At 36.1% G+C, this 13,627-nt stretch overlaps 1 protein-coding gene across 1 annotated transcript in view; it reads right to left on the minus strand.

The window, feature by feature from the left end:
• LOC107697578 (centrosomal protein of 120 kDa-like) overlaps positions 1-13,627 on the minus strand; it is a 34,935-nt gene that overhangs the window by 9,715 nt on the left and 11,593 nt on the right. Inside the window, exons 7-13 of the mRNA XM_016498377.1 lie at positions 12,882-13,231; positions 6,008-6,190; positions 4,756-4,849; positions 3,805-3,915; positions 2,205-2,291; positions 2,038-2,130; positions 1,815-1,964 (exon numbers count right to left, since the gene is read on the minus strand). Of these exons, the coding sequence (XP_016353863.1) occupies positions 1,815-1,964; positions 2,038-2,130; positions 2,205-2,291; positions 3,805-3,915; positions 4,756-4,849; positions 6,008-6,190; positions 12,882-13,231 (1,068 nt within the window). The remainder of the gene's footprint in view (positions 1-1,814; positions 1,965-2,037; positions 2,131-2,204; positions 2,292-3,804; positions 3,916-4,755; positions 4,850-6,007; positions 6,191-12,881; positions 13,232-13,627) is intronic.

Raw genomic sequence — 13,627 nt, forward strand, 5'->3', positions numbered from 1 at the left:
GACGAGTCTGTGAATGCTGTCTAAGAAGCAGAGAAGCGCTGACAGCGGTGGTATATATACAGTGCTGTTCGTTACAGATCCAGTGTGTGTTTAACAGCACATCCATCAGCTCAAGCCGCTCCCGGTGTTAAGACAGCGTCCAGTCCAACTAAAACCTTACAAGCGCTCTCCATCCGCCGCTTCTCCCTCTGACAGAAAGCAGACACCAGAGAAACCTGACACACGATGTTTGGTGTTCGCAAACGAGCAGAGAGCGTCCAGAAAAGAAGAAGAGAGACGGGGGAGGATTGAGCCTGGATAAACCGGGACAAATGCATGTTTACACGTTACTGACACGAGAGGGAAGACGATATATACACAAGCCTCTTCTCTTTACGCATGTCAGAAACCTAGTTTGCTTGATTTGTTAGCGCTGCGCCTGGCCAGATGTTTTCTGGGAAAGAATGAGACGGCAGGCTGAAGTATTTCAGTAGGTGGGCTGTCTGAAGACGTGAAGATGCTCTGTTTCACCAAGGAGCCGCAGACAAATTCAATAGAAAACAGACGCTGGATATATGTGGGAATATTCTAGATGTCTGAACGCATGTTCACACTCATCTTGTGAAATATATATACATATACACTACCGGTCAAAAGTTTGGGATCAGAAGGATTTTTAATGTTTATACAGGAGTTTCTTCTGCTCATCAAGGCTGCATTTATTTGATTAAAGATACAGGAAAAAATGTAATATTGTGAAATATTATTATGATGTAAAATAACGTTTTTCTATTTTAATATACATTACAATCTAATTTATTCCTGTGATGCAAAGCATCATAACTCCAGTACGATAGTGTATATATAGGACTTAATTTACAAAAGACTTTGTAAGATCTTTTTAAGACCAAGTAAAGAAAATGTAAGGAATAAACCGAATGAAAAACGATAATGTCTCGTATTTTACTTTTTAATTCATTAAAAATAGCTTAAGGCCTGAACATCTCTGCTCACAAATAGAATATGGAAATAATTTTACTGTACATTACACAAAAAAGTGACTTTGTGCATCAGTTTTTTCATCTTGTTTTCCAGTGCAAATGTCTAAAGATTCTTAAATGAATGACGATTTTAAGAAATGTATCAAATTAAGCAAGCTAAAACAAGAACAAATATCTGTCAGTGGGTTTAGAAAAATCAACATAATTCAGAGGGAAACAAGTTTGCATGCCCCACGGACAGATTTTTGTTTTTGTTTTAATCATAAACACTTCTTTTTGATCACTTTCTCAGGAACAAGACTTCATATCTTCATTTTGCATCTCCAGAAAATGTATCTTAATTTAAGGGTGTTTAGATATTTGCACTGGAAAACAAGATTAAAACACTGAGGAAGATATGCATTGCATGCAACATTTAATGCAATGCAAACAATGAATATTTTAATTTAAGAGCGATTTTTTTGTGTGCACGGTACAGCCCTGACCAAACCAGTTCCAGATTGTAGGAGCGATAAACTCCTCTTCAATTTCACGTCTGCCTTCCGCGATGTCGCACACAGAAATATGTCAACAACTAGACTTCATCGTTTTTATCACGAGAAGACTAATTCTTATCATGAAGAGAATTTTTAACCGGTATATCCCAAACTATAAGACATCGCTCATCCCTACTCAGCGCTCATTTACACCACCAGAACATCATGATCTCTTCACTCCTCCCTTAAGAACGAGTGGATTAGCGAGTATTGACATCAGCGGGGGGTGACCTCGTGACCCCAGGGTGCCTTTAAAGGGCCAGAGGTCACGGTCACAGCTCGTGTTCGCTGTGTTTACCTGCTGTCGCTGCTGAGCCAGGAGATCCTCGAGCTGCCTGAACTTTGACCTCTCCAGCTCCACCTGGTGAGCGCAGTCCTCGCGCAGACGCCGGCCACTGTCTTGCAGCTCTCGCATGCTGAACTCGTGCTCGGAGCGGAGCCACTGCGTCTAAACGAGCGGCAGACGAACGCCTCAGAAACACGATCACACGACACGCTCTCTGAAGATCATTCAGTCTCACCTGCATCTCAGCGTGAGCCAGAGCTTTCTCGCTCTTCTCCAGATCAGACAGAGTCTTCTGCAGCTGCTCCTCCAGGAGACTATACTCCATCTCCTGAAAACACAGTGACAAAAACATAACATAACTAACCCTGTCATGGCTTTCTGCAACAGTGCTCACTGTCTGACCTTCTTCTTGATGATCTCCCGCTGGTGATCTCTGTTCCTCCACTCCTCCGCCAGCGCCTGCATGTGACTCCGCTCCTTCTGCTTCAGCTGAGGACAAAACAAACACAACAACACATTACCTCTGAAAGACAAACAAACAACTTCTAGTACACATCTGCAGCATCTTATTGGTTCCCAGAAGTGCACCACCTCTTTTACGATTGGCTAAACTCTTTGCATATAAAATGAGTAACTTTGCATATGAAACGACTTGCTGATTACTGAATAAAGGCAGATAATCATACACTGTAAGAAATAAACAAAGAAAAAAAAAAGTTTTAAGTTGCCAGAACTTTAAAATATATATATATATATATATAGTAGCAACATTAAGTTTTACAGACTGAAATTACAATTTAAAAAACAACAACATATATTTCTGTAACTGAAATAATGTTAATATACCAAATTACTAAAATCTCTTTTTACCTTTATAATATACTGGCGAACGCCTTAAAACACAGGTGGTGTCATACACGAACGCAAAACACCATCATTATAACCGGCATGAGAATAAAATAACGCAATAAACAACATACAACCTTAATGCACTGAGAAAACTAAGAGGAAACTTATTTGAATGAAAAACCTTCAAATGTGAGCCGTCACATGCACAGGGAATTGTCAGTTGTCAAAAGTCAATTTAAGGCTTTTTACTAAAGCAATAATCCCCGTGAAGCCGTGGTTTACAGTGAGTTTATAACAGCAACCAAGAGAACCGAACTACAAGTGTGAACACCCTAAGTGTTTTTGGGTGGTTGCCAGGGTGTTTGCTATGCAGTTGTTTTTTGAGGGTTTTTAACACATTGACATGTGGTTGCCAGGGTGTTGCGTGTGTAGTTATATATAATTCAATATATATATTAAAGCAATAAGCCCCAAGAAGCCGTGGTTTACAGTGAATTTATAGCGCCCCTTAGCTGTTATAAGTTCACTGTAAACCACGGCTTCACGGGGCTTATTGCTTTTATAAAACAGTTATTCCATATATGTAGTAAGGTTCCACAAAATAAAACAGAGCAAATAAAGTGTAATGATATTAATAAAAACAGTATTCTTCCACCAAACAATGTAGCTCCTCAGAAACAGTTGTGGTTCCAACAAAGTGGTTGCCGAGCAACACACAAATGTAAACAAAGGTGTATGTTACTTTGTAGAGTCATTTGCAACAGCTTCGAACGCGGCTCAGCCAATCAGAATCAAGGACCGGAACTCTCCGTTTCATAAGATACATTATAAGATGACTTGTTCTAAAACAGAATATTTAAACAGTACTTTACTGTAAAATGAAATGTCCCGTTACATCGATTACAGTTTTCCACCATATTGATTAAAGGGACTTGCTGTTAATCAAGTAACAGGTTTTTACCGTAGTGTGATTTTTACAGTGTATGAGCTCATGGTTCTGATGTCAACACTGTAATGCTTTGTTTATCTTATGCTGTTTTGGGGCGAGGAGATGCTTTGCATTGTGCACATTAAAGTTTCTTCATAGCTCCACGACAGTGAAAAACTAAATTCTGTTTTCCATGACACATGTGATCCGAGAACCGAGCTGCACCTGATTGTCGAACAGATCCTCCTGCATCTCCTTCCACATCTCCAGCTCCAGCGCTGCCTTGTACTCCAGGGTCTCTCGAGGTCGAGTGACAGTCTCTGCCTCATTGGGACCCTAATCAACAAACATTACCATTGTACCAATAAGCATTGCATGTATTCTGAGTCAGTGCTATCTGCTTGTTAGCCAGGGTTCAAAGTCCAAGGCACGAGGGAAATCTGCGCTGATACAATGTTACTCGTCAGTTGCTCAGTCACATTATTATGAATTTTTACAAGGCATGTTACAATGCGATACGTGCGACGTATTCATAATGAGACTCATTTATAAATCTGCTGTCGTTGACAAAAAGAAGCGCTGAGGTCTTCCTGCACGTTTCTGCCAAAATAAAAAAGCTTCGAGAAAAAGCTAGAACTCCAACATTCATAAATGTTAGTATTGTTGTAATTTTACTGTTGTTCTGTAAAATAAAATAAAAAGACAATAATAATGATAATAATCATTACAACAGCTCTCTTAATACATTATAACATACACACATAGTGTTAAAATTGGGATCTGTAATATTTTGCAATGTTTTAAAAGAAGTCTCTTCTGCTCAGCAAGGCTGCTTTTATTTGTACAGTAAAAATACATGCCTGATTCAAGGGGGTCTGATCGCTAAAAAATATTATTTGACTAACTTATTAATTTTAAGTTAAATTGTGCTTTGTTGGTGTAATGTCTGCTAGAATGTTAAAAAATGTTGAGTGATAAATACTTTTAAATTGTTGTTTTGTAATTGATTTTTTCTTTGAAAAACAAGACAAAACAGTAAAAAAAAAAAAGTGTTTGGTATTCGGCTTCGGCCAAGAATTTTCATTTCGGTGCATCCCTACCCATAATTCTGCTGTCCAAGCCACATTAACATTCAGATACAGAACGAGAGTCGGTGAGGGATCAAAGGTGAAGCACCTGTGACGATTCAGAGACGAGGACGTCTTGAGCTTTCACAAACCCCAGATCTTCAAGAGCGCTCACATAACAGAGTTCAGCCAACTTCTCAGGCCTACAGACACACCATTCAGTTCAACCGTTAAACTCACACCATTGCTGCCATGGGACAAAAGCATAATAAAGGTAATTATGAATGTAATCTTTTTATCTTACAATTCGTTTTTTTTTTGTCTGCCACAGAATAAAAAAAATAAAAAAGGTAACCGTCACTGTCTCAAAATTCAGAGTTTATATCTCGCAATTATGACTTTTTTCCTCAAAATTCAGTTTATATCTTGCAATTATGACTTTTTCCCTCAAAATTCAGTGTTTATATCTCACAATTATGACTCTTTCCCTCAAAATTCAGAGTTTATATCTCGCAATTATGACTATCCTCCATAAAAGCCAATTGTTGTCATGTATCATAAAAATGTGCTTGATGTGGTGACATAAATGCACATCCTTAACCCAGAAATCATCATTCTGCAACCATTTACCTGTTTGACTTTCTTCTATCAACACATAAGAAGATATTTTGAGAAATGTCTCAGTGTTTTTAGTGCATACAATGAAAGTAAATGGGCTTTAATGTTGTTTAGTTCCCAACATTCTACAAAAGTTTCACTTTTTACAGACATTTCAGCACTGTGTTTTTGTTAACACTGAAACTACTGATCATTTATTTTTCCATTGTATGCAGAATTATCAATTTTTCTTTTATGCCAAAAATCATTAGGATATTAAGTAAAGATCATGTTCCATGAAGATATCTTGTAAATTTCCTACCGTAAATATATCAAAACTTAATTTTTGATTAGTAATATGCATTGCTAAGAACTTCATTTGGACAATTTTAAAGGCGATTTTCTCAATATTTAGATTTTTTTGCACCCTCAGATTCCAGATTTTCAAATATTGTGCTATCATAACAAACCATACATCAATGGAAAGCTTATTTATTCAGCTTATGACTGGTTTTGTGGTCCAGGGTCACATTGTCAGTGCCTTGTTGTTTGTACATGATACTGGTGAATAATAAGTTTGCATAATAGGACTGTGTGTTTTAAGGTCTCCATCTAGAGGTGAGTTCTGTGTGCTACAGGTACAATGATCTGCTGGGATTGAACAGAATATGATCCAACAACTAAATACAGTCCTGTACGCTTCACGCCGAGACGTTTGCTTCAGCGCAGCCTTCATGGATTCAGATTTGCAAATCTGCACGAACCCGTCTGCTTTCATGATGGGAATCCTCTCCGAACAGCTGTGTCTCCAGTGCTGATGACCAGATGGGTCGAGGAAGCGTGTTTTCTCGGCGCTGAGGAGGCGAGACAGATGAATGCTGACAGAACCCAGCAGAACATCTCCAGAGCTCGGCTCTCTGTGCCACATCTCCACCGCCAGAGGAACCCTGATCACACACAACAACAACAGCTCACAATCAAACCAAGACATCACATTTAAACACCCAGCTCATTTCATATTGAGTGTTAACTACACATACAGTTCTCAGTTCATTTCCAGACTGAGATTAACCCTGTAAGGCCTGACACATTAAATCATAGTCAGAAAAAAATCAGTTTATTGAACCTTTAGACACAATATTGTTCTAATATTGTATAATAAAGACACAAAGTGTTTTTTTGTTGAGTATCATTTGATGCATCAGGCTTTTATGGCTCTGATACAGTGAGAATACAGAGGAAAAAACAGCTAAATTTTATTCAGAGACTCAAACTGAGCAAAAATATGAATTTGCTGCAGATGCTGATATTCATATGATGAAATTCTGCTGCTTGTGATGTATAATCAGTGATTATATATATATAACTTATATAAAATGATCTAAATATCAGTCGTCGCTCTATATCTCCAGTAATATGACTTAGTAAGATGAGATTGAAATGATCCAAACATATACATCACGGTTCGGTATGATTTCGTTTTTTTTTTTTTTATAAATAGTGGTTTACTGAACAAGTTGCTCTTTCTTGTGTGCAAACATGTAAATTGCACATAATGTAATTTTTAGATTAACTTATAAATTATAAAATTTCTGTTTGTTCAAATATATTCAATTACACAGTGGCTGTCATAACATGTTTCATAGCAGATTAATTTAAACATACATTAAGTAATTAAGACTAACAGGTAAGTAAAATATAATGAGTATTTAGTGTAATATTTCGGGAAATGCTCTTCTGTAGACTTCATTTCTCTAGTGAACTAAGGTTAACGAGCTGTAGACACTGATGACTTGCTTCAGGTAATGATGAATGAATGATGATGCATTTACAGTGGGTACGGAAAGTATTCAGACCCCCTTCAATTTTTCACTCTTTGTTATATTGCAGCCATTTGCTATTTATAAACTGGTTTACTGAACAAGTTGCTCTTTCTTTAAATACATTCAGTTATAATTAATTTTCTTAGCGATAAAAATCTACCTTTATGCTTATGCTTTAAACTATAGGGAGTCCTTTACATTATAAAGTTACAATTAACAACTTAACCCAAACTTAAATTTAATCAGGCTACTATTTATTTTTAAATATAATAATCAACACTTGACTTTAAAGGGGTCATATAATGCTTTTTTAAAGATCATTATTTTGTGTATTTGGTGTAACAGAATATGTTGACATCAGATAAAATAGAATTCGAATAGAGAGTGCTAGAGTTAGAGGGTCAAGTCAACAAACAGATAAAATAGAATTAGAATAGAGAGTGCTAGAGTTAGAGGGTCAAGTCAACAAACAGATAAAATAGAATTCGAATAGAGAGTGCTAGAGTTAGAGGGTCAAGTCAACAAACAGATAAAATAGAATTAGAATAGAGAGTGCTAGAGTTAGAGGGTCAAGTCAACAAACAGATAAAATAGAATTCGAATAGAGAGTGCTAGAGTTAGAGGGTCAAGTCAACAAACAGATAAAATAGAATTAGAATAGAGAGTGCTAGAGTTAGAGGGTCAAGTCAACAAACAGATAAAATAGAATTCGAATAGAGAGTGCTAGAGTTAGAGGGTCAAGTCAACAAACAGATAAAATAGAATTAGAATAGAGAGTGCTAGAGTTAGAGGGTCAAGTCAACAAACAGATAAAATAGAATTCGAATAGAGAGTGCTAGAGTTAGAGGGTCAAGTCAACAAACAGATAAAATAGAATTAGAATAGAGAGTGCTAGAGTTAGAGGGTCAAGCCAAGAAATAGATAAAATAGAATTAGAATAGAGTGCTAGAGTTAGAGGGTCAAGTCAATAAATAGAGAGTGCAAGTGTTAGAGTGTAAAGTCAACAAATATATAAAATAGAATTAGAATAGAGTACTAGAGTTAGAGGGTCAAGTCAACAAATAGAGAGTGCAAGTGTTAGAGGGTCAAGTCAACATAGAGAGTGCTAGAGTTAGAGGGTCAAGTCAACAAACAGATAAAATAGAATTCGAATAGAGAGTGCTAGAGTTAGAGGGTCAAGTCAACAAACAGATAAAATAGAATTAGAATAGAGAGTGCTAGAGTTAGAGGGTCAAGTCAACAAATAGATAAAATAGAATTAGAATAGAGAGTGCTAGAGTTAGAGGGTCAAGCCAACAAACAGATAAAATAGAATTAGAATAGAGAGTGCTAGAGTTAGAGGGTCAAGTCAACAAATAGATAAAATAGAATTAGAATAGAGAGTGCTAGAGTTAGAGGGTCAAGCCAACAAACAGATAAAATAGAATTAGAATAGAGAGTGCTAGTGTTAGTGGGCCAAGTCAACAAATAGATAAAGTAGAATTAGAATAGAGAGTGCTAGTGTTACAGAGTCATGTCAAGAAATAGATAAAATAGAATTAGAATAGAGAGTGCTAGAGTTAGAGGGTCAAGTCAACAAACAGATAAAATAGAATTAGAATAGAGAGTGCTAGAGTGCGAGAGTGCTATTTCTCTTTAGGCTATTTTATTTTACAAAAGCACAAAGATTTGTTTTTATTGTGAACGTACACAAATAAAGGCAAACCTTGTACAATTCCGATTATCTTTATGACTAAAAGGAGTAGTTGCTTCCACTGTTAGAAGGAAAAAATTCAAGTGATTGCGTTAAGCATTGTCACTGTTAAGCATTGCTACCTTGACAATGCAGCCTGTTCATTATCATAATAAAATACAGTCAGTCAAACATATGGAAAAAAACACACTGCTCAGTTTAAATATGTAGTCAAATCTGTGCCGTTAAGCGTTATCACCGTACCGCCGTGATGTTATGCACAACATTTAGTTTTACGTGGATATTGGAACGCGAGTGAAGTACATAATAAAAAATATTTTGGCATTCAAATACATCGTGAATATTGAAACATTTGATTTTGTGTCGAATGAGAGACCCAACGTTGGTTTCTGTTTGTTATAATGTTTGCAAACATTTCATGTCGGCATTAGGACTATTTCTGAATTAAATGCAACTTATACGCGACTTATGTTTTTTTTTCTCTAAAAAAACGGTATTTCTTTATAGCCTACGTGTAGCGTATTTTAACCATGCAGCAAACCTTTTTTAATATTTTGATAAATTACTGAAAAAAATATAAATAAATGACTTTTTAAACCATTTAACTGATTGTATTAATCGGTCAAAATTCTTACGTCGGAATAGAGAGTGCTAGTGTTAGTGGGCCAAGTCAACAAATAGATAAAAATAGAATTAGAATAGAGAGTGCTAGTGTTACAGGGTCATGTCAACAAATAGATAAAATAGAATTAGAATAGAGAGTGCTAGAGTTAGAGGGTCAAGTCAACAAATAGATAAAATCGACTTTTTAAACCATTTAACTGATTGTATTAATCGGTCAAAATTCTTACGTCGGTTAACCAGTTAAAATGAGCATCCCTAGATCTAAGCACATCTCATAGGTCTGAAAAAAGTGAGTTGCCACTGAAAGGTGAGGAGTTTTATCTATGAACATGTTAAAGCTTTCGCGAGGCACCTGAGGACACAGTTGATGGGGAAGCTGGTCCTGAGGTCTCGGATGCTGCGCAGGTCCAGAGAGAAGCAGCATCAGCTTTAGACACATCTGGGACGACAGGTGCATCTGAAAGAACAAAACAGCTATTCACACACACACACACACACACACACACACACACACACACACATTTACTGTGCTATAGCATGAGAAATATTGCTTTTTAATGACTACTAATGAGAAGTGAAGTGACATGTGGCCAAGTATGGTTACCCATACTAGGAAATAGTGCTCTGCATTTAACCCATCCTAAGTGCACACACACAGCAGTGAACACACACACACCGTGAACACACACCCGGAGCAGTGGGCAGCCATTTATGCTGCGGCGCCCGGGGAGCAGTTGGGGGTTCGGTGCCTTGCTCAAGGGCACCTCAGTCGTGGTATTGAAGGTGGGAGAGAGCGCTGTACATTCACTCCCCCCACCTACAATCCCTGCCGGACCGGAGACTCGAACTCGCAACCTTTGGGTTACGAGTCCGACTCTCTAACCATTAGGCCACGACTTCCCCAAGTCCCCAAGAGATATGAAGGTTCAGTCTGAACTGAATAAGATTTAACAACTGTGCATGAAAATAATACATAAACAGCAACTGGACAACACGATAACACTATGCACATGTGGGTCAAAGATAAGACGCCCCATTTTGGTGACCACATGAAAATTTACAAAAGTGATTTCATATACACAGAAAGTATAACAAATGCAAGTAAAATTTTCAAATCAAGTTTGTGAGATAAAATGTCAGAATATGGGTGAAATAATATTCATTGTCATTCAGCGTAACGGATATGCATTTATATAAAAACGAAACATACTTATTCTGAACCTGTACTTATTAAAATATATAAAAGAAAATTTAGTGATCATACTAAATTTTTTTGTTATATTTTAAATGATTAAAACTTTTTGCTGTCAAATGGGTAAAAGCTAATGGTTTGAAGGACAGTGGCAAAGATCGTTTAAAATTTTAATTAAGTAATTTTTGGGGCTGATCCTTAAATTGAGTCTTTTAATGATTCTTGTTCTAAATATGCCTGATGAGATTTTTGGTATATGTATGATTTGTAATGTATGATATCATTTTTTGCTCAGAAAAAAAAAATGAATTAAACAGGACACATTCTAATGTATGATTTAAAAAAAAAGCTTTATTAAAGTTTTATTGATGCTTGAAAACCCATTTTCATCTTTGACCCATGTATTAAAATTGGTTTATGTACTAAAATATCAATATATATGCACATGAGATCGATCAATATTGGATTTTGCTTATAATAATGTGTGTAAAGAAAGCCAATGAATAGATTATTGTGCCAATGCTAGTAAAATTAATATATGCAATGAGTTAAATAACGTTCTTAGTCTTTCGTTCCAGTGTCACAGCAGCCCAGAGAGAAGATACAAGAGTTGATGTTGAATTAAATGCCAGATCAAAAGACCAATAAATACCAAAAAAAATATTATGCATAATAGGGCTGTCAAAAAAAAGAAAAAAATCGAATTTCGAATATTCGTCGAATTTAAAATAAAAATCCACATTCGAATGCAAAAACGTTGCATGTTTAGAAAGCCATGTAAAATTAATGCTATTCAAAATTAACTATTAAAAAACATGTCTCGCGACTTTATTTCCCCATCCAACTGCATCTCATGTTTTTAAATGAAAAAGTACTTTGTGATTGGTTTTCGGTCCTTTGTATTAAACTATACATCTTACACCTTTTCCAAATTCAAGCACTTTTCAAGGTGCATTTTCAAGCTTTTCCAGCACTTTAAACTGTGGTAAATTACATTTTTACACACACACACACACACACACACACACACACAATCTGCTGTTAAACAAGCTACCCGCTACTGTCTCTTCAGGACAAGCATCAACTTCCTTTTCCTCCAAAATTGCGGGCAGGATTGTGTTTCATGTGCAGTAGCTGTTGGACCTGTTGCTCTATTTCTGTCTCTCCAAATATCCTTAACTATAGCATTGCATAATATAAATAGCCAACATACAGTATATAAATTAAATAAAAAAGAAAGAAAGAATTTACAGGGTATCTACAGGATTTTTAAAATAAAATTTAAGGCTTTTTAAGACCTGCACAAATAAAATAAAATAAATACTGAGCGGGGTAATGTCTATGGTAACATATTAAACTATTTTTTAAGCAATAAAGAAAAGGGATAAGTCAAAAATACAAAGAATTATTTTGTTTCTCAGCAGCTTTGATCACGGAGGATGAATTTGCATTTTCAATAAGCCCGTCTGCTGTTTTTGTTCAGGACAAAAAGCGAATGTGCCTTCAGAAATCTAAAAAATGTAAACAGCAAGATGTTTGTGTGCTTTAAATTAAATTAATTCTTTACACTTTTGACTCATCCCTTTTCTTTATTTCTTAAAAATAGATTAAAGGCTAAAATATTAGGGGTGTAAATCGGATGGTTCGTCACGATACGATACGATATCGATTCTCATACCCAGCGATACGATATTTGCCGATACTTCAAACAATTCTGCGATACGATTCGATACAGGAGAATATCGATCGATATATCGATATTATTATATTATATACCTATTTTAAACAACCATTTACATTTGTATTAACTCACAAATGCAACCAAAACATATAACATGAACATTTATCTTAAATTTTCACATCCTGTTCCTCAATTGGGACATTCAAAAACTAAAAATAGGCCTACAACACTTTTTTTTTTAAATAATAAATAAAAATAAATAATTGAAAAAAAAACAAATGTAAGTCACACAAGATATAAGTAATCTTAAGATATGACAACAGTCAAGATTTGCGTGCTAAAATATGCAATGTGTAAAATAATGTAAATTATCATTAGAAAACAACACAAACAAGGTACTCCAGTTGTAGAAAAAAATACATTAATGTAGAAAAATAAATTAAAAAAATACAACAATAAAGCTGTTAAAACTTTATTGGAGACTTTTTTTTGGCTGCTACTATGGGCTCAGTGCTATAGCAGAAAATAAATACAATATAACAAAGACACAAATTAAATACACCGTGCTTTTCAGGTAGATCTAAAATACATTTTCAGTGCTATGGGCGGAGCCTGTCTCTCATACGTTGTGGGCGGAGCCTGTTTTTCATGTACTGTGGGCGGAGCCTGTCTTTCATACGTTGTGGGCGGAGTCTGTCTCTCGTGTACTGTGGGCGGAGCCTGTCTCTCATACATTATGGGCGGAGCCTGTCTCTCGTGTACTGTGGGTGGAGCCTGTCTGTCGTCACTGCACAGACTCTCAGCCTTGCTCTCAGAGTGCTGGTGTTCAGGAGAAGCGGCTGGAGATCGGAGAGGCCGGTCTGGTGATCTGGCCGGTGACGGGGTCATCAGGGCTCTGGGACATTCATGACGGGCTGCAGGCACAGGACCTTTCTTCACTGGAGTTTTAGGTCCATTTTCAATGGGTATGTCTACCTGTTTACAAAAATATGCCTGTTAAAAACGCTGAAAGATCGTAATTAATAACATTCTACACAGACAACAACATCCTGTGTCTACAACTCATCAGAACAGAAACCAAAGCAATAAAAAAAATTAAGGATAATATTATTAAAGGCACCATTTCTAAACGTTTGTACCATTACAATTCAACTTACGATGTTAGTAAAGCAGTCTTGTACTAAAAAAATTAATGATTGGCTACACTTTTCACATGCAAAATGACTAAAAAAACTTTGCCAAGCTCGCGATTAAATTACATATTTCAAATCAGCAACAAAATCTGAAATTAACTGCCCCATGAATGTTGTTTCTTATGCTCAGATAGCGTTTTTTGATTTCACAGAGTTATCTAGTTATTAAATAAAACCA

The sequence above is a fragment of the Sinocyclocheilus anshuiensis genome, unplaced genomic scaffold, assembly GCF_001515605.1.
Source record: "Sinocyclocheilus anshuiensis isolate Anshui unplaced genomic scaffold, SAMN03320099.WGS_v1.1 scaffold1312, whole genome shotgun sequence".
Lineage (NCBI taxonomy): Eukaryota > Metazoa > Chordata > Actinopteri > Cypriniformes > Cyprinidae > Sinocyclocheilus > Sinocyclocheilus anshuiensis.